Genomic DNA, 22,211 nt, shown 5'->3' with positions numbered 1-22,211 from the left:
CTGTAGTAACTAAAACTACTAACAGTAGAACAAGACCCAAAGTTTAGAAAAACACCGAACCTCATGGTGCAAAGGTCCATCAGACTACACCGTAACTTATATTGTGATCCGATCTAATAAATAATCCATTTTATTGTGTTGTACTCTGCAGCAACGCCCCCTGTTGGAATTTTTGTTCTACCTATAGCAATTTAATGTACAACAGAAGACCATTATGTACAAAAAACAATTTAGTATGTACGTACAGTAAATTTGAGAAAAAATGATACTTTATAGGGCGCTGCTAGAGAGTATACAGCAGCGCCACTCAGAATACTTACTTGTATTTATACTAGAACGCAAATTTTTTAATTAGAGGATGTACGAACGTTTATTAGTATGTACGTCTTAGAATAATAATGAAAATGTAAGCAACTTTTGTTTTATCTAACTTTAAAAGAAAGACCGTAGTTAGGTATGTTGCAGTGAACACATCTTCTTTCCTGTCAATAAGGCAATTAATAAAGTAAGTACTAAATGAATTACACAGATTTTGTAACAGTAACAATTTCAGGAGAACTATATTGACTGCCTTTTATTTTTTCATTATGAATTAAAAAAAACTAGCTTTTGCTAGGTAAGCTTTAAACACGTAAAATAAATTAATCGTTAAATAATACTAATGCTTTGCAGGACATTTCTTTTAAAGTTAGATAAAACAAAAGTTGCTTACATTTTCATTATTATTCTAAGACGTACATACTAATAAACGTTCGTACATCGTCTAATTAAAAAATCAGCTTTCTAGTATAAATACAAGTAAGTATTCTGAGTGGCGCTGCTGTAGAGTATACTCTCTAGCAGCGCCCTATAAAGTATCATTTTTTCTCAAATTTACTGTACGTACATACTAAATTGTTTTTTGTACATAATGTTCTTCTGTTGTACATTAAATTGCTATAGGTAGAACAAAAATTCCAACAGGGGGCGTTGCTGCCGAGTACAACACATTTTATTGACAGAAACAAAACAATACTTTTGTTTATTTTATATAAAGTCATGGGTAAACTGAGCCATTAAGGCCTCCCTCAATGGTTCAGTAATGTATAACTTATAAGTCAAAATAAAAAAATTAAAAATTGAATACACACATAGTTACCAAGAATAAAATTGAATATAGCGAATAACGAAAACCTACAGTAGGTACGGATACATATTATGTCGTTTATAAAATCAAATTCTGTCTAATTAGATCAGGAAATTAAAAACACTACAAGTTTAAAAACATTACTAATACCTACACACAGATTTAGAATTAAAAATATAAATAAGTGAATATTTTTTTAGCTTTCTTTCGTCGAAGAAATTGAACCTCGAATAGAACGCAAATGATGCAGATGACGTTTCACCTCACGCAACGAAGGAAGGAGCTTCGTTTTGCTATAGGTTTGGCGGGAAGCGCCCACACTCTCGTGATTGTCGAGCGGTATCAGAAAGCGAGGCAACATTCCGACTCGACCGCAGTACCGCGAGAACCGAACCACCGCGACTACCGACGACAGCCACGGCTGATCGAATACGTAATTTTACTGATATGTAAACAAACTTTAACTCTTTTCTTTTTTCACTTATTATTCTTTGCTAATTTTATTTCTTTAAATTAATAATAGCAGCGCTAACACACGATAACTGAACAGCGATAACAGGTGAGAATTTTTGTATTTTATTTAATTTCGGTGTATATTTTATTTTTTAAACTGTATCGAGATATAAATTTTCGAGATTTTAACGATTTAAATCTGAGTGTATTAAGATTCATATTTTAAATAAATTGTATTTATTTATAATCAAGTATATAAAATTGATTTAATTCCTATTATATTAAAAGTAACATACAGACTAGCTGCTTTGATTTTATTTTAGTATAGTCACAAAACAAATTTATTTGACGACCCCAGTGATGAAAATGTAAGAGAATTTCAAGTGAGTCAGAAATTCTCATAAGGGAAAAAAACTAAAGAAGTAAAAAATTGTGACAAAATCTGTCATGAGCTTAGATGAGCCTGAGCGTAATAAATCAGTGTCAGATTGAATGGTTTAAAGGTAATGCCTACAAATCCTTGACATTTTGTGCATCTTTAATATTTCCTGCTATTAAATATTGTAAACGATTTTTATTGCCCCATCTGCATATAAAATTTAATGCAGTTTCATTATATAAACCACTACATGGCAATTCCATTAGGTTTTTTTCAAACAAATTTGACTAACTAACCTATGAATATAAAAAAGTTTATTTTTATATAAACGGAAGTACATACTTAATGAGCGCTTCCCTCTTCAGCAAATTTCCAACTAAATTTAAGTTACCTATGTTTGACATTAATAAGCGCAACCTGGAATTGGAGTAGGAGAAATATGTGATGAACACGTAGGTACAATACAGAATGGAATAATTTCGATCCATATTTTTAAATACCCTATCCATATCAGTTTTTTAAGCAAAAAGGTTGTTCATCTGCAAATTGAGAAACTACCTACAAACAAATGCGGTTATTGCTCAATTGCATGCAGTGTAAATTTTCTCCATCAGGAGCAGACAGGTCATGTTGGATACATTGCTAAATTGTCGATGACAACACTCAGTGTGGGGTCACCGCTAGGGCTATCACATGCACAGTTATACTTCCGGGAAATTAAAAAGGTTATACAAAAAATTAAGAAAGCGAAATAAAGCGGCTTTTTACGAGATGACCTCTTAAATAAATAGAAATATAAATCTGTGTGTCTTTGTGTGCCATGTGGTTCTCGGCAGCAATATTAAAAAGAATAGGACCACTCCATCTTGTTCCCATGGATGACGTAAAAATTTATTAAGGAATAGGCTCATAAACTTGGGATTCTTCTTTTAGGCGATGGGCTAGCAACATGTCACTATTTGAATCTTAATTGTAGGTATTATTATGCCTAACAGCTGAACGTGGCTTAGTCTTTGAAGACTGCTGGCTTTGTCTAAGTTATAAAAAATATCCATAAAAATGCCAAAAACATCATAGAACTCTAAACATTACAACCCTACTCAGTCACCAGGAAGGTTATCATAACAGCATCAGGTTATATATTTAATGAGCTCAATTGACACGGTAAGATTTACAAATGGATAACGATACTTTATGTGATAATTTGCAAGGCTGACTGTATTTATATTTTGATACTGCATAGGGCACTCAACATTCGATGCAAAATGCGTTCACTGTTTACTTCTTAAAATAGGTGAAGTCATCTTTAATTAATAATATCTATGAATAATGTGTACAAGGATTGAGAATATAATAAAATTAGTACGGAACAGAGTAAGTAGTATATTAGTATCTCTGTACCTAATAATTATTTGTTTTGTTTTTCTCTGTCTGTTTATCTGCTTTAGCGTAAAGCTTATCTCGGCATAAAACAACCATAAAACGAGAATAATACAACAATATAGGTAGGTAATTTTGTAAGTACTTTGGGATTACCAATGTTAAGGCCATATAAATAGCAGTTAATTTTTCCGAGTTGTACATTTGTCATAGAACCAATAAACATAAAATTGTTTTTTATTCATTGCAAAGGTAAATTGCTTGTGATTCCATCAATGTCGAAGATAAAATATTCTCATTATTTATTTGTCCCAGTTTAGAGTTGGAATTTTCAAATAATGCTGAAAATTAATAATGTCTTTAATGTGGTGATGATAAAACCTATTTAAGTTCGATAAAAATTTGTTCCGCGAAGGTTCTGGGACAAGCTATTGGCCCAGATAGGAATTTATTCATTTTTCATGGCGACAGCGCCTCGCACGTCCTGGCACTGAATGCCTTTTCTTTCAGTCGCCTAGCCGCCGGCTGTTGACTTGCATTTTTATTTTTGTATGGGATTTGTGCAAAGTCTCCCTGTAATAAATGTGACTGATTGAAGAATAAAGAAATTAATTTTTGAATCAGTGCCCTTCAGGATTACCAACTTAAGTCAACTTTTGCAGATCAATTATTAAATGACAATCAAGCAAATAGTAAATAATAGTTTTTGAAACAAACACCTTCTTTCTTTTGTAGATTAAATAAATATTAGACATTTATTCCTGTCGTCCATTTTAAGCAAATTACCGTCTTTATTTCTTACGGAGTAAACAAACCAACAGTCTCGCAAAGACAGAAAGGTCACTAACAAAATTGCATAAGAATGTTTAGCCAACAACACACTTTTTTGACTTTATGAATGAAACTATGAATGAAACTGAAATAAAAGATGGTAGTATCAAAAAGAATATTATAAAAGAAGGTAGTATACTCGTACACGGAACAAAAGTGACAAATTAACGTGGGCAGTATCTACAAAATCAATCACTTTTCGTGATCGAGGCGGTGGGAGTGTGGAGGCGGCTTCAATGAGTAAATCTTGCTAGCTCATGTTTACTGGCCTGATGACAGTAACATATTGTGTCATTGTTCTTGCTTAGTTGTAATTTACCTTCTGATTATACTACCTATATTTTCCGATTATACCTACCTACTTGTGCAATTCCTTCCTTATGTTCTTACTGATTTGTTCTGAGTGCATAGCGAAAGAGTTCTTTTGACCAATGTATTTTATGCACTTCAGCTCTAAAACATTCTTCAACAATATACCATCGACATAAGTAGGTAGTTACCTAGAAATAAGAATCTTCTCATTTCTGGACTTAAAGTAATAATCGTATAATTTTTAATCGCCTTTTACAATGTATATATCTATTTAATTTGATGCATTTAGTAACATTTAATAAATTTATTATACAATATCTAAATAACCTAATGAATGCAAACTGTAACTACACATAAAAAGAAGATTGTAATTGTAACTTCAGACAAGGCGAAGGCAAATGTTATATCTAACAAAATTAAATCCAATCAACAATTTGTTCATAAAGGTTTGCCAAGCAAGGTTTGAAAATCTCACTTTCATAACAATCTACATATTTTTTGTCTCTGTTTACCAAAGTTACGCAGAGTTCTAGGCAAAAGTCGCAAAAGTATAGGTTGCTGCCGATTACAAAGCAAGTTTCATGGGCATTGATGTCATGTGTTCCTTAAAAAGAACAAAGACTTTCTCTCTACGTAGGGGTGATGAGGTAAACCTACCAAGAAAATAACGCGCCTTTATTGGATAAATTGAATGTTTCTTGATGACCATTACCATATAAAGTGTTCCCTGTCCTTGCATGTATGGTGATAACTTTTAAAGGTTTTCTTCAATGTAGTTATCTCCATTCATTCCATGAATTATATCGGTTCTAAGAAAAAGAAACTAGTTTAACCTGAAATAAAATCTCGGTAATCTAATGGAAGTTGGAAATTCAATATACTCTTTTAAATAATTAAATTGAAGTGGTATCTTGGGTAATATTTCACATTATGGGTGGTTTAAAGGTGAATTTATATATCTGAAAACTAGTTTTAGGAGGTAAGTGTAAATTTTAAAAGAGGTCAAGGAATTTTGCTTAAATATTTATAATTAAAAAATAATAGATTTCTAGTAGGTCAAAGTGATAAGAAAATCGATTTTTGATTTGTTTTTATGTTGCATAATAATTATATTTCTCATGAAACATTATCTATCTACCTTAAAACTTTACATTTCATATCAAAATGATATTTCTTTTTCAGATAAAGAAAAAGTGCAAATGTTAGAAATGGCGGATAGCAATAAGCCTCTGAAATATATGTATATATTCAGTTACTCACCATACGAAACCTACTACATAGAGCATGTATATTATATATATATATATAATTATCGTACAAATATTCAACAAAGTATTTTCTGATAGCTGTGCATACCTTTCAGAGTAGCATAATGGACCAAAATAGTTATGACGCCACCGTTATCTCAATGTTATATGCTAATTAAAAGCTAACAAAAAAGAGGAGCAAGTAGCGACCATAACATACTAAGTTACATACTACATAAAATCAGAGTCCTCTTTCCCAGAAGGGTAGGCAGAGACTTCATCTTTCCACTTGTTACGATCCTTGCATACAACTTTCGTTTCATCCACACTCATAACTCTCTACGCAAGCTCGTTTAGGGTACTTATGACAAACCAACTTTATTAAAAGGTAATTTTTTTTTGTTCAACAATACAAAACCACTTGAATTGCATTTTGTGAAGCCAACACTAAGTTCCTAGGAGAGAAATCGTTATATTTATTATCGTTATTTTTGCCATAGGTACTTTGCTGCTAGTTGCCCAAAAATATAATGCATATTTCGTTGTATGAAGATACCTTGTCAAGGTTTTGCGGAAAAAAGATCCTTAAAATTATTCAGAAAATCGGACATATATTAATGGTTCTATTTTGACTGGACATTATTATTTCTGAATTTTTATAACTGGTCTTATGATGAGGTCAGTAGTACCGTAACTAGTTTTGACGTAAAATAAAAATATACTAATTCGTAGATAGGTAACTATTTTTTTTAACTTTGACTGCCGTCCAACAATTGGAGGACCAGGTAATTTATTGACCTATTTGTACCCCGGAAAGGAAAAAAAATCTGACCAGATCCGATAATGGTTGCTGAAAGTGCGTGTAGGTTTACCAGCAATAATTCCTTACGATGAGTTATAGTTAGTTAGTAACTAATACTGGTTGCATTCAACTAATATAACAAACTCGGGATTGTTTGATTGATACCGCTGAAGTTAGCCCATAATACCTACCTATAACGTGAACCCTATACCTACCTATCATGTACGAACGAATCAGATAGAATCATCATTTCATCAAAAATAAAAATTTGAAAGGAAATGGTCTCGCGCATAGTAAAAGGTACTAACACCCGTATTCATAAACAATACTATGAGTTCTCACAGTGTGCGTGGATGCACAGGGTTAAATGTTTTGTTTTGATAAGTGGAGTTATTTTTTTTTAACTGATTGCGTGTGATGTTGGCAGACAATGTCATGATTCGTCATTTTGAATTTTCTACCTCAAAGTTTTAGATATTGCTAATAATATTTTTTTAGATTATTTTCTATGTGTTACAGTAGTGTAATCTATTGTAAATATTTTTTAGTTAGATTTTACGGGAAGGCTTTCGGAATATTGAATCCGCCGCTATGACGTCAAAAACAATGAGTACGATTACACCTAAATCGGTAAAATTTGTTAATATTATTTGTGGAAGGATAGATTGATTGTAATTGATCATATTTATAAGATAGAAAACGCTAATATTTATGGTTATATTCGCGTTTCCTCCTCTTACATTTTATAAAGATTCAATCTAATTAGGTAAATCATAATAGAGTAGGATTTTATTTATTTCATTGACTATTACCGTTTTAACTGACAATATTTTTTTAGACTACAACAACTGCCCGACGACACAGCTTTGGATTAGCGAGGACATCATCATCTCTGCCGAAGAAGTTTTACCCTTGCGAAAGCCTGATGGGAATTCGCCAGAACCCGTGGACGCCGACCAAACGTCGTGGACCCATTGCTGCCGAGGCTGCCAGTCCAGGACCTGCTGTTGTGTCTCTGCCTACCCTTATAGGTAAGCCATCGATACTGTTACAGTGTTTTCATCGTTACTGTTATTGTTGTGACTAAAATCAGAATCTTTAAATTAAAGCTTCATTTTCGGTACCCCAATCATATTTATAGCATAAGTTACGTAACCTAGTTAAGGTTTATCAGAGTTCTTTCTATCAGTTTTTTAAATCGATTTTTATCTAGAACCATCCATAGTTCTAGATCGATAATCTAGACTTAAGAATAGATGAAAAATCGCAAATAGACATATCTACTCGTATTCATTTCTGATGTGCGATATCATACCACGAATGGCCGGTTCCCGAGCAAAATAAAAACCAAATATTATATTATGACAAAGTAATCATACTGCGCCTCAGTTTCTTCTATTATATAAAATATACACACCTGAATAACAAACCAAACGAAATGTATCGGCAAACAGAGAAAACCCCAAATATGTTATGGTAAGACTAAACATTGTATAAACATGACTTCAAATAGTTATTTCTTTTGTGTGAGTTATTAGTTTCGGCAGCGTATTGTTGGTCTACTCTCGCTGATGTCATTCCCAGGTTGGCGAGATTATCGCGGCTCGCGGCCGCAAGCCTCGGCCTCGCCGCGAGTTAGTACACATAAATGACATCATTTTACTTGTACACTGACTTAAACGATGTGTACTTGCTAGACAGTGGACAGGCGTTGTCAAAACTGGATCTGATGGTTTGTGATGGTCTGTTTTTGAAATACTGAATTATGCCTCTCGTTAAACTATTGTTCATAATTCTAATTAGGGTTTTTTCTACTTAGCTAAAGAGATAATAGTAGGTATCCTTTAATTATTTTCCGTTCAAAGAAAGCCTCTCTTAGTGCACTCCTAAGAATCGTACATACGAGTACATCCCAACAGTTTCAGTTGTAGGTACGTTGTCGGTCAGTCGTTCAGTAACGGAAGAGTTTCATATTCATATTTACAGTGATTGGCGATTCTTTGATTGAGTTATGTTTCTCGCTAACAATAAGCCTATCTAGCGAAGAGGTTTAAATGTGATCGGTGTGCTCGTCAAATAAAGCCGCGCGATCACCACACTTTTCAAGAGCAAAATCAATTCCGTATTCATCTTTACATAGATCACTCGTGTCAAGCGAGAATTGTTTGTTGACGTAAACATTAACTTACATAAATTTGCTATCTGCATTAGTTTTAGAAATAAAATATATTGCGGACTGGTTGAATCATGATAGTCTATGTGTGGTGATCAACGGGTTATAAGAATTTATTACAAGTAGTATTTGGAGCGATCGTAGGCGAAAACATTGACCGGGTCCAAGGTGAGCTCAATCAGTGCACGAAATACTTTATGCTTGACATGGGGCAGATATGTAAATGGATGGTTTCGAAGATATTTGCAGTAAACTGTATATTTTTTATATATCAATAAGATAATTTTAAGAACAAATTTTATCAATGTTCTAATTTTACTATGTTTTTGACTTCAAAAAAGAGGTTCTATACCTATGCAACCGGTATAGTATGTTGTATGGTCGCGATTTTCTCAAAAACTATTTTTTTTATTGAATTACATATCTTATATTTATCTTAAATTAAATGGAAGACCTGCATAGATATGTCATGAAACTTTCCAAGGAGCAACGAATTGAAGACAATTTTTAAGATTTTAATATTTTTTTTGCCTGCAATATACTAAAAATAAAGAAAAAACATAATAAAGCCGCCCCATCAAGCACATTTTTCTGAGGGTGTTACTCGAAACAAAGATGGGAGAGAGAAAGTAAAGATATTTAAGCATGATTTTTATATCCTTAAATTTTTATGTGACACAGTAAAGATGCTATATTTTCTGTAAAGTAACAGTATTTTGCTAAACAATTAACACAGGTTTGACATAATATATTCTGTTGGTGCGCATTACTTCTTGGACGAAATCACGACATAGTTTTATGAATATACAATACATACATTTAAAAACTGAGAAAAGAATGGTTTTATTTAGTAAGACTTTATCGAACCTTAAATTCGCAACAGTTAAGTATCTATTATGGAGGTACTCAAAACATGAATTTGGAAATGTAGATCTACAATATGCTGTAACGATTTTTTTTCTTTATAATTGTGCAAAGTGTGGACTCGGTTAAATATTAAAGAAAGTGCATTTTTTTTTTACCTAATCAGGCAACATGTTGCTTTTCAGGTAAACCCCCGCAGGAGTCCCGGAAGTCCCGTGCTCCAGCTTTCACATTCGGTCACAAACTTGATCCTGTGGGCGCTACCACTAAGTCAGGACCAGGACCTGCTACCTACAATACTGAAGGAATGACTGCTAAAGGTAAGGTACACGACATAAACATTTAATACTACAGCAAAAACTTCATGCTGTTTTAGTGAGAATTTTCCTACCACTCCGAGAAAGAGGTGTCATTTTGTGTATGTATGTAAAGGGAGAAATAGCAGAAAGCAGACCGAGATTAAACGAGAAGAAAACGCAAAGAAGAGCCAGAGAGTTTGTTTTATTACCATTAGGTACCTGATCTGAGCTTTGAAGCTGTAAACTACAAATGCGATCAAAAAAGCTTTATGATAAAAAGATGTTAATAATTATGTCATTTTATATTTTGGGCAACCAATTTAGTTTGTCTCCTCCAACTTCAACTAATTCAAAGTTTAAATATGTATTTTATCTAGGTATAAGCCTTAGATTTACGTCATGCATCTACATGTTTGGATTCTGAATAACTTATATGACGTATATTTATTACATTACGAAAATAAAATTATAAAAAATTTAATTTATCCAAAGACATCGTAAGTTTATCTAGTAGATACTTTTTATTTAAACGCAACGTGTAAATAGCAAATAAACTTCAGATACATAAACACAACCCTATTCGGTGCTATTTACTGCGTACGAAATGTAGTTTCCTGAACCTTCCATATGGGGTTGCGTGCTCGGTTTGAATTCCTCGACTTAACTGCTCGCCAAATTGGCTCCCCACGTCGTTAGCCACATAATTTGGATGTCGGGCTGGACATTTTCGATCTTCGCACGACATGAAAGCTATTAAAACTATTCAATCTCGTAGGGTTAACATTGGGTCATTGAAATACGTTTCATTATGAACCTTGTGGCGTTTAGGTAAACGAGATGAGAGATAATTTAAAGATCCATAGAATAACTACAACCTTTTTAAGCGGGCTAGTTTAACAATATTCAAGAGGTTAACCTTAAGACACGAGATCTAGCAAGTAACCGCCAGAGGATTTGCCACTGATTACTTGGTTAGCGCTGTATTAGTTCATAGGCGAAGGCTCGCGCGCTCATGAAGAATATGAAGAGGGGCGCAGTCACGACCAACCTGTTTATATATATTACATATTACAGTAGGTTTTTTTTACCGTTATTTTTGACAATGTGGAATAATAAGGTGGTATATGTAACTGTGGAATAATAATTCAATCGGTTATTTAAGACGCAAAGCAACAACCACCAGGGCGGAGTTCTGTCGAAAATATTTAAACTTACCTACCCCCTTGTGGCGGCATTAACATTGTAGACTATAAATATTACATAACAAATCGTACAATAATAGCTTTTAGCGCCCTATTAACACGTAGCGTTTTCATTGCGTGGTCTGTCAGTCTCTTATCGTCATCGTAGAGTGAGCATAGCGCTAATAAACCGCGCCTACATTGTTGTCGCTTGTCGTCGGCCTACTGAAGCGCATCTTGGTTCATATCGGGTGATAGATTTATCGGAGACCATAGAGTAAGCATTATTTTCTTTGTTTACAGTAGAGCATACCTTACTAAAACTCGATTATTGTACATGATGACTAAAATATAGTAAAATTAAATTGCTCTATCGTTGGAAATGCAATCTCTTCTAGATTATTATTCCGACATTACACGAGGCCGAATAAGGTGTTCTATGAAAGATATATCTAGTTTTAAAGTTAATGAAATTGTTTGAGGACCTATAATTTAATATTTTGTGAATTACCTAAGTATGAGTCACTTGTCATATTCACTTTGGTAGGTATTAATGAGATGACCTTTTGGAGGCAAACTAGCATAAGTGTTGCAATGGGCGAATAAAACTACTCTATGTAAAAAATTATAAAGTTCGTATACAACTTCTCAATATATTACAAATTTTCGTTCTGTCCGTATAGACCTATCGTTCAGTTTTACTAGTACCTAGAACTAGGGAGAGAAAAAATACCTGAAAAAGTTATAATTTTTTACGATGAAATTTTATTTACGCTATAAATGATTGTTACTTTGAAAATTTTCTCACACGATTATACCTTTAATAGATATTCTAAGACAAACCCAGATACAGAAAGGCGTGGGTAGCTCTGCAATTGCCGTTTACTGGATAATTGTTGTCTTTGAAAACACGATATTGTTCTATCGTCAATTATACAGTCTGCCGCCCACTAAACGATTTCGAATTTACTTTAGAACTCCGGTTTTTGCGACTCATTCTAATTCTGTAATGGGAAATTTATATCACGTGAAACATAAGATATTTTTTAAGTTCTTTCGCAACTTATTATGCGACACATGTGTATGGTAAGGCACATAAAATACTTCTTAAACTGGGTCACGACTGCAGTAATAATTAGCATAAGCGATGTCGTCTGCAGTGTTTTTATTTTCTGTCTCTATGCTAATTCGCATTTATAGCGCACATTTCAGTCTAATTGTAGCTTTTTAGGTATAACTGAAATGTTAATTTCTTGGAGAATGAAGTGGTAGACAATCAATATCAATATCTTACATGAACTCAATCTTTAAACCGAAGGCAACGTTTAACTGCCCAAAAATTGTTGATAAAATACCTATAGTCATTTTGTTTTATGCACGTTATAATTGTAACTGTATAAAATTTTATTCGTCGTATTATTTGTACTCGTATTTCCTACAGTATCTCGTTCTCTTACTCCATAAAAAAATGCATATATAAAACAAACGCGGAAAGTAATTTAAGCCCATATTGTATACTAAATATCAATCCGTACTCGTTTAGTTGCTTGAATGGCATTGGGTGTATTGTAAGTTGTTTCTGCAGCCGATGTCTCCAAATATGTACGTAAGGATGAAGGTGATCGGCTGACTCATTGCCCGTGTAGGCGCCTTACCAGACCCTGAATTGACTCGATCGGAATAAGCTCAGACATCCACCACGCTTCATTTACCAATATGTGTTTACTCGTTTCATACAAGTCTGAGTGTTTGTGTGAATCGGTTGAGAACAGTGAATCGTATACTCGGAAATTATAAGGTAGGTAAATGTTTATTAGAAACATTCTACAGTGATTTTATGTATTTAGATTCATGAAACCGGTTTGGGGATTAGAGCTGTTATAATTGTTTAGCATATTGCCACAAGTTTGTCAAACTGAAGGTTGTATTATGTATTTTAATTATCTTGTTACTTTATAGTCCGATTGTAAAGAATTAGTTGTTACAAAAATATCACCGTTGAATAAACTCCATACGTCCCTGACGTGAAATTTAAAAATGCTTACGTATAAACACAAGAAATAAAAGTTAAGAGGAAATAAAACAGGATATTAGTGTCTATTAAAACTAATAAAAATTCTCAAATTTTTAAATTTTTTGAAGCTTGCTTTTTGCTACACCTTGATTAGGTGTAGATAATTTTGTTTGGGTTTTCATTTACGTAGGTTTATTAATTTGGCAAACTGTCTTAAGTTATTCGTTTTTGATTAGTTTGAGTTTGAAATTGTTTCATATAGAACTCTTTTATATATAAAACTCTTATTTAAAAATTATGTGAAATACAGAATTTCCCAATTAAAAAACCATAAGGTATCACAGAATTTATAAATGTACTTACTAAATTACGTCTAATTTCCGATTTCTGCTTTTTTATTTAGGGTATAACTTATTTAGTACAAAAAATTTTACTCATTACCAAAAAACAAAGGATAACTTAAAAACGTAACATCTTTTAGGAAACTACATATATTAAATAATATAGGTCAATCAAGTAGTCTATTGACTAATTTACTTGGAAACAGGACGAGCATTAGCACCTGCTGCGTCTTTACACAGTCGCTGGCCTCCGATGCGAGTGGCCCCCACCCCAGCTCCTTGCGACTATGAACCCCTCAAGGCAGCCAGAGCAGTGTTAGACCACGCTCCGGCTTTCTCCATTGGTATACGAATTAATCCACCACAGCCAGGTGGCAAATCGCCAGGTGCATAAGAATCTTAGACCTATGATCACAGTAGCAATTTCCTCATCTTCGTTCTTGGCTGTGTATATTTTTAGGTCACACATGCTCTGCTTTGTATGAATTTTTTGTTTGTAGCACTCGACTATTATAAATGGTTTAAGCTAATTTATTGTTTTTTTTAATATAGTTTTTATCATTTTTCTTACACGTATGAATCATGTTTCGTTACGTTACACCAATTTTTTTTCGTCTCATTTGTTGGTAGTATTTCTACGTACCTGTTTGCATTTCTTTAATATTTTGAGTATGTTATCATGTCATTGCATTAGACAAAAACACTTACGTACCTACCACATAGGTATTGCATAGGTTAGGTATTGAATGTTACCGCTTCTGTATATTTTGAAAACTAATGTTTTCTTATTACAAACTTTTATGCTGCAAAAAATATAGATACTGTTGATCGCTACCACATTTCGGGTTTTTCTTTAAACTCATTACCATCTGTTCAACTCTAACATGACCAGCTTCACATATTTTAGTCATGTAATTGAACCCATAATAAAGGTATGCAATTTCATGTTTATATTTTTGCGTAGTATGATAAGCTTTTGATAGGTAAAATAAAATGATGTCATGTCGTGAAATAAGTTATTGAGGTCAATTTGTTTTTTCAACTGACGGCATATACATATTTATATTTTTCTGTTTTTCCATTCCAGCACCCAACGTGTATTCCATGCCGCCCGTTCTTGGTGAAGCCAAGGAAGGTGGTAAACGAGCAGCGCCCGCCTTCAGCATCACAGGTCGAGCTAAAACCATTGAAGGGAAGACACCTATGCCTGGTCCCGGGACGTATACTACAGACAAGGCAGCTATTGTTCTGACGAAAAGACCTCCGGCATACACCATGGCTCCTAGAAGAGAGTTGAAACCACCGTCTGCATCTGTGCCTGGCCCCGGTGTTTATTGCCCTGAAAAGGTAATTTTCCTTAAAATTTAGGTTTTAGTTTGTGGAAATAGCTTATATCATAGAAGCTATAATAATGCCTCTTTAAATATTTTATAAAAAAAATCACCAGGAAAATTAAGTAGTCTAATCATTCCATCTAACTGGTACCCAAGTTATCTTTATTTATTCTTAATCTTAGACCTCTCTCATGTAAGTTTTGTGTAGCCGACATCTTTACAAACATGGCGCAATTTTCTTGTTTTATTTGTGCCATCATATTTGTCAGGTGACTATGATATTTTCTGAAATAATAATGCTTTATTAAATAATATTAATGTACGCTTCATTTTAATCCAAATACTAACATTAAGCAATGCGCATGGCAGGTTTGTGTGAATCTCCCCTGGGCGCCTGCACATACCTTTGGCATTCGACACTCGCAGTTCATCGGTCAATCGGCTCATTACCCAGCTCCTGAAGGATTGATAATATGAACCGTCGCAATATAACCCCACGTGTCTGTAACCAGCTTTATCATGACGCTCCCTAACATCAGCCCCTCTGGGTTGCTCGTCGCTTTATCGAAATCAAGCTTTAGTAATAATAAATTTACTTATTTCCTATTAGTGTTTATTTGTAATGAATATTGAAATTACGTATTAAATATTTTTCTAAATTAAAATAAGACTTTGTAATTTATGAAATCTTCAGAATTGTTTCAATATTGATAAAGTTAGCATGTAGAAAATAGTTTAAGAAATATACATCAGAACGGCCATTAACAAGTTTTTTCATCTTGCATGCTGCTCATAAGTGTTCGTCTAAGTTAAGGTACTTTCTACTTATATTATTTATTAACTAAGATTACATTGTCTATATAATAAACATTATTTGATAAGTTTCCATATTTCATTTAATATAATATATCTTCTTTGGAATTTCAGGTTGATATGATACAACGCTCTAGTTCGCCGAAACACACTTTTTCAAGCAAACAAAAAATTGTAAGGTCCGAAAACATTCCAGCTCCAAATGCTTATAGTCCCGAAAAGGCAGATAAATTTTTGAGAGAAAAATCACCCGCTTTTTCGTTCAGAACTAAAACTGAATTTATAAAAGTACACGACGCACCCGCACCCAATATTTATTCTCCAGAAAAGGCTTTACATTCATTGAAGAATGGACCTAAATATACGTTAGCAGGAAAGGGAGTTGCAGAAAAGCATGAACTTACTCCAGCTCCTAATTGCTACAACCCTCAAAAAGCAGATAAAATTTTACATGAAAGTTCACCTGCTTACACCATAAGATCAAAAGAAGTAATTGATAAGATTGAACACACACCTGCACCGAATGTTTACGCTCCAGAAAAATCTATGCATATGTTAAACGGTGGACCAAAATTTACGATTTGCGGAAAAACAGAAAAAAATAAAGTGTCCGATACACCAGCACCTAATAGTTATAATCCTCAAAAAGCTGACAAAGTTTTGCATGAAAGTTCACCAGCTTATAGTTTTAGAATAAAGGAGCAAACAATAATTCGAAGTGATTCACCAGCGCCTAATGTATACACTCCAGAAAAATCCATTCATATGCTAGATAGTTCACCAAAATTTAGTATCAGTGGTAAAGGTCATTCCGATAAAATACCAGACACTCCTGGTCCTACAGCTTATTGCCCAGACAAAGCTGATAAAATATTACACGAATCATCTCCAGCATATACATTTAGAGTGAAAAATGAAATTACAAAAACAAACGACACTCCAGCACCAAACGTTTACGCTCCTGAAAGGTGTCTACATACTTTGGATAGTTCTCCAAAATATTCTATGGCTGGAAAAGGACCTGAACCTAAAATTGACAACATTCCTGGTCCAAATGTATATAGTCCAGACAAAGCTGATAAAATCCTTCATGAATCATCACCTGCTTACACATTTAGACCTAAAACGATAATAGAAAAACCAAGCGATACCCCTGCACCTAATGTTTATGATCCCCTTTTACAAGATGGCACACCAAAGTATAGTTTGTATGGAAAAGGACTTGAACCAAAACCATTGGAAACTCCTGGACCCAATGCATATGATCCTCATTTATTTGACGGTACTCCAAAATTTAGTATGTACGGAAAAGGTCCTGATGCAAAACCTTCAGACACTCCAGGCCCAAACGCATACGATCCTCATTTACTTGATGGAACTCCAAAATTTAGCATGTGTGGCAAAGGTCCAGATGCTAAGCCTTCATTTACCCCTGGACCGAATGCATATGATCCTCATTTACTTGACAGTACTCCAAAATTTAGTATGTATGGTAAAGGTCCGGAATCAAAACCTTCAGATACTCCGGGACCCAATGCTTATAATCCCCATTTACTTGACGGTACTCCAAAATTTAGTATATATGGAAAAGGTCCTGATGCAAAGCCTTCAGACACTCCAGGACCAAATGCATATGATCCTCATTTACTTGATGGTACTCCAAAATATAGCATGTATGGCAAAGGTCCTGATGCAAAACCATCAGATACCCCTGGACCAAATGCTTATGATCCACGTTTAATAGATTCTAGTCCTAAGATCACAATATCAGGAAAACGTAATACTGGAAAAGTATCTGACGTACCAGCACCAAATGCGTATAATCCACAACTTCCGGATAATACTCCAAAATTCACCTTAGCAGGAAAAGGCCCAGATGGAAAACTATCAGACACTCCAGGGCCAAATGTTTATGATCCTCATCTTCCGTTCGATTCTCCTAAATTCACAATGTCTGGAAAAGGGCCTGATTCTAAAACATCTGATGTGCCTGCGCCAAATGCATACGATCCTCATATTTTGGATGGCACCCCTAAATTTACAATGTCTGGGAAAGGACAGCCTGCAAAAATAAATGAGACTCCAGCCCCGAATGCCTACTGTCCAGATAAGGCGGATAAAGTACTTTTGGAAAGTTCTCCTGCTTATACATTTAGGTCTAAGCATCCATTATATCAACAACTGAATACACCTGCTCCTAATGCATATGACCCATGTAAATATCATTATATGTTAGATGGAGTGCCAAAATACAGTTTTGGCATGAAAGGACCTGAAGATAAACCAGTAAATACTCCTGCTCCAAATGCATATAATCCTGATAAGGCAGACCAAGTTATATTAGAAAAATCACCAGCTTACACTTTATCCCCAAAAGGAAAGGACAGCAAAACAAGTGATACTCCAGCACCTAATGTGTACAATCCCGAAAAGGCTGACAAAATCCTGTTGGATAATGCTCCACGATATTCGTTTAGAATCAAAACTAATTGTCGCAAGCCTGATAACAACCCAGCACCCAACAGCTACAATCCTGATAAGGCTGATAAAGTTTTAATGCATAATGCACCACAATATACATTTAGAATTAAAACTGATACATTGAAAGTTTTAAACACTCCAGGTAATTATTAATTTCTTGTTAATTGATTTTTAATTTACAACTTTAATTCCACCTTGTTACGAAAAATATATATGTATATCATTTTATCTATATTGGCAAAATTTCATGTCCGATGGAAAACTGAAAATAAGAATAAGCGCAAGAATATAAACTCTCGCTTACAAGAGAGTCTTAGGTTCTCGTAAGTCGAAAATTACATTCCTTCACTGAGGTATCTTCTCTTGTAACTTTCTGGAAAACTAGTTTTTTAAAAGTATATAACTATTATTTAGTCTTAAAGTATCATAAGTTTTTTAAATGAATGAAAAATACCGACGTTACAGCTCCGAATTCATACACGCTCCCTACACCAGTAAAGACACCACTATACACAATTTCTGGAAGACATAAGGAGCCAATAGATGAAAGATTAAAAGTTCCTGCTCCTGGAACTTATAATCCGGAGAAAGGATATAAATTTGTTTTAACATATTCCCCACAACATACTTTTGGTATAAAAATACATACTGACAAATATGCGGAAACGCCTGGTAAGAACAATAAGCAATTGGGTGACCTAAAATCAACTAACATAGGCAAAGACTTTTTAATCAAAGCGGTTCTATTGTTTTGTAAACGACTACGACTTATAAATTTATATTATTTTAAACATTGATAATTAACAATAAAAGCATGGCAGTTGTTTTGCAGCCTTCAATGGATTTTCCCAGCTTAAAATTATTTTTAGTGCGATAATTAATAAAAAAATAGAAATGATACATAAATACATGGCTAAAAATAAATCGGAATATTTGGACTCGATTAACTCTGGTTCTAACATATCAGTTAGTTCTTTTTCAAATTAAACCAATAAAATCAACGTCAAGTTCCTAATGATTGGTTCTTTCAGGTATATTATAATGGCTTAACGTCTAACAAATTAACATGCACTTCAATTGATACATCATTTTCTAATAAGGGTTATTTAAGTTGATTAAAGATGGAGGTAATAATGATATTTTGATTTAACTTTAACTTTGAATGTCTCACGTTTGGTTTCAGCGCCTAATACATACAGAATAGGCTATTACACTCTTTTTTGAAAACTGTTTTAAATCAATCCTGAGACTGTGTTATACCTATAGAATTTTTATTAAAATTTTTTGAAGCCGAAAAGTGCTCTAAAAACGATTTATTATTTATGATTTTGTATTTTCGCGCGAAAACGCCATCCGCCATGCTGTTTTGACTCGTGACGTCATACTTTTAGTAAACAATACGGCTCTACGTAAGACTAAAGTAAAAAGATTTTTGTAATAATGAATTACAATACATATTGTTGGTGTAAGAGAATGTTTAATACAATAAATACTTACATCGCTGTTTTAACATTTCTTAACTCAGCAGAACAGAAATCGGGATTGGACGCAAAAAATTTCGCCACCATCAACGTATTAATCCTCGGTAGATTTATATTGTCTGCTTTCACAAAACCGTCTTCCATGATTCTATTAAATTATTAAAGAGTAAAAACCCAAAAACGTGATAGAAATTTTAAAATTTCAAAATAAACAGAGCCTGACATCATCAATATGTTTTCGATTCGATATTTGTTTACTAAAAGTATGACGTCACGTCAGTACCCAACATGGCGGATAGCGTTTTCGACTTTTGAAGAACAGATTAAAAAAGAGGATTTTTTAAATTGAATTATAAAATCCATATTGCACTTTTATGAATAATGATCGATGTTTTTCTTTTATTTTTTACAAAATCTATAAGATACGTGCATTTTTATATTTTTTTTTACATGGTGTAAAATAGCCTATTCCATCGGTTCTGGATACGCCAGTGTACACAATTTCGGGTCGGCACAAAGTACCTGTCGATGATCGTGTACGTGTGCCAGCACCTGGCACCTATTCCCCAGAAAAGGTAAAATATTTTTTGTACCTTGTGTAATGTTTTCTGTTAAAAGAATACTATTGAGTGATTTTGATGAATGATGAGTAAAATAAACGCGGTGAAAACGAGAGCGCTTAGAAGTATGATCGGTGTAAAATTGAGTGACAGAATAAGGAATAGCGTGAAAAAAGAATGTTGAAGATATTGAACCAGGAAGAGGAATGGGAATGCTTAGATGGTTTGATTTTTGATGTCGAGATGATGAATAAAATAAGGTTAAATCAATATTATCGAGCTCCGTTAGTAGACTTTCAAGTAACGTTGAATAAAACCTAAACCCATGGCTTTTTTTAAATATAATATTTTCTGTTTTAGGTACAATTGAGTAAAACACCACAAATTACATTTGGAATCAAACACTCTCCATTATTAGGTCAGTTGAAACCAATGGAATCGCATAACGCAGTTGGGAAACAAGTGACCGCAAAAATAACGTCACAAAACTTCTCTCAAACAACTCAAAAGAGTAAAGTTAGTCAAGTACAGAGTAATAACGAAGTTGTAGAACAAAGAAACATTGTAACTCAGAACGAAACTAATGATATTAGAAACGAATCGAATAACTACGATATTCAGAATGTACGCACACATGTGACCCATTTACGGGGAAATGATGTTCGGAGTTTAACTGTCACACCTGAGCCTATACAAGAAGTATTGGCTCAAGAGATTGTTTGGGTACCAGAACAACCTCGCCGAGGTTCGTATACTATAGATAGATGTGATGGATTCACAGAAAGATTCGAGAATAACGAAGTGCTGCCCACTGATAACGGAATTATCAAAACTGCAATACAAGGCGAGCGTGGCGCTACATACAATGAAGCGAGTAACAGTGAAGTTGTTAAACGAAATGGTTTCGAGCAAACTATTGATAAGAACGTAAAAAATGCTTCCGCTCACGAGAAGACCCAATCGGCGACCGAGGAAGTTCTATCTGGAACTGAAGTACAGCATCTTGCAAATGGAGGTATCTCTAAAACGACGACAACGACTACAATTAGAAAAGTGGGGACAGCCGCAAAGACAGCCAATGCAACAACTACAGTGACACGCACTGCAACGGCGGTAACATCGCGTGATGTCGGTGTAAAATAAAATCAGTGCTTATATTTCATTGTAGGTACATTGTCATACATTTGGCTTGGCTACGGTGAAACAGTTTAAATGTACTATTGCATACTTACATTTCGCTTCTGAACAATTTAACGACGAAGCCGTTCTGTTCGGACCATTTAATTAATCCTTTGTTTGAGCGCCTGCTTACGACTACAGTTTTATATTCCTACTAGGTTTTTACGATTTGTCTCTCTATGCTTGTTTATAGATCGACGTGATATCCAACAGTTAACTTTTTTGCATAAGTACATTATTTATTATATATACTTTTCGTTATCAATGATGTTTTCAACTAATTTATAAGAAATAATATTTTTCTATAACTTTATTAATGTTATTTAAGTACTAATTCATGTGTTAAATCATTAAGAAATAAATAATAATAAACACATTATATTTTATTTTATTATTTAATATACCATGTTGCCAAGAAAATTACATTGATGAGCCAACTGTTGTAAAATTTGTAAAACTCAAAGATTGGTTAAACAGAGTATTACACCAAGCAACTTTTTTAGTGATGCCCGTAATGGAGGAACAGGGGAACCTAATCCTACTTAGATTCAGGTAGTTGATAGTAGTTTTATGAAATCTGGGAACATATGTAGTTAAATCAAACCATTGCATTCCATTCAAGATAATTGCGGAATGTATGTAATAAGTAAAAGGGTGCGTTAAAAAACAAACAACAAATATAAAAGGAATGACAGGCACTTTATCAAAGTTCTCATTTAAAAATAATTAACAAAGCATATTTGTATTATCGCCCTTTTTCCATAATCATGGCGGATGTGATAATTTGTAACGGATGTTTCAAAGAGGCAAGTTCACCCACGCCGAGCAATGCGAAGCGCGCGACAAAAACATCTATGTGGACGATGGCCCCTGTGTCTGATAAATTTATTAATATGTTTTCAAATAAAACACACTAGGTACGCGTCGGTCATAGTATCAATCATGAGCATTTGAAATGAAA

General features: G+C 33.9%; 1 protein-coding gene across 4 annotated transcripts; it reads left to right on the top strand.

Moving 5' to 3' along the window:
* Positions 1-1,462: 1,462 nt before the first annotated feature.
* Positions 1,463-21,629, top strand: LOC106131327 (uncharacterized). 4 transcript variants are annotated; one of them, XM_060944860.1, is made up of 9 exons: positions 1,466-1,685; positions 7,369-7,561; positions 9,753-9,887; positions 14,490-14,749; positions 15,664-18,172; positions 18,496-18,702; positions 19,214-19,232; positions 19,981-20,086; positions 20,432-21,629. In XM_060944860.1, exons 2-9 carry the CDS (start codon positions 7,456-7,458, stop codon positions 21,212-21,214), a joined length of 4,125 nt encoding a protein of 1,374 aa, XP_060800843.1. In that variant the 5' UTR covers positions 1,466-1,685; positions 7,369-7,455; the 3' UTR covers positions 21,215-21,629. The 4 variants fall into 4 exon arrangements, with proteins under 4 accessions (XP_060800845.1, XP_060800843.1, XP_060800844.1 ...); XM_060944862.1 differs by lacking the exon at positions 19,214-19,232 and having other exon boundaries at positions 1,463-1,685; positions 19,976-20,086; positions 20,432-20,571; XM_060944861.1 differs by lacking the exon at positions 18,496-18,702.
* The last annotated feature ends 582 nt before the right edge of the window (positions 21,630-22,211 follow it).

Source organism: Amyelois transitella, chromosome 6, assembly GCF_032362555.1.
Source record: "Amyelois transitella isolate CPQ chromosome 6, ilAmyTran1.1, whole genome shotgun sequence".
In the NCBI taxonomy this organism is placed as follows: Eukaryota; Metazoa; Arthropoda; class Insecta; order Lepidoptera; family Pyralidae; genus Amyelois; species Amyelois transitella.
Note: the sequence above shows the minus strand (reverse complement) of the source record. Positions and strands in the feature narration are given on the sequence as shown.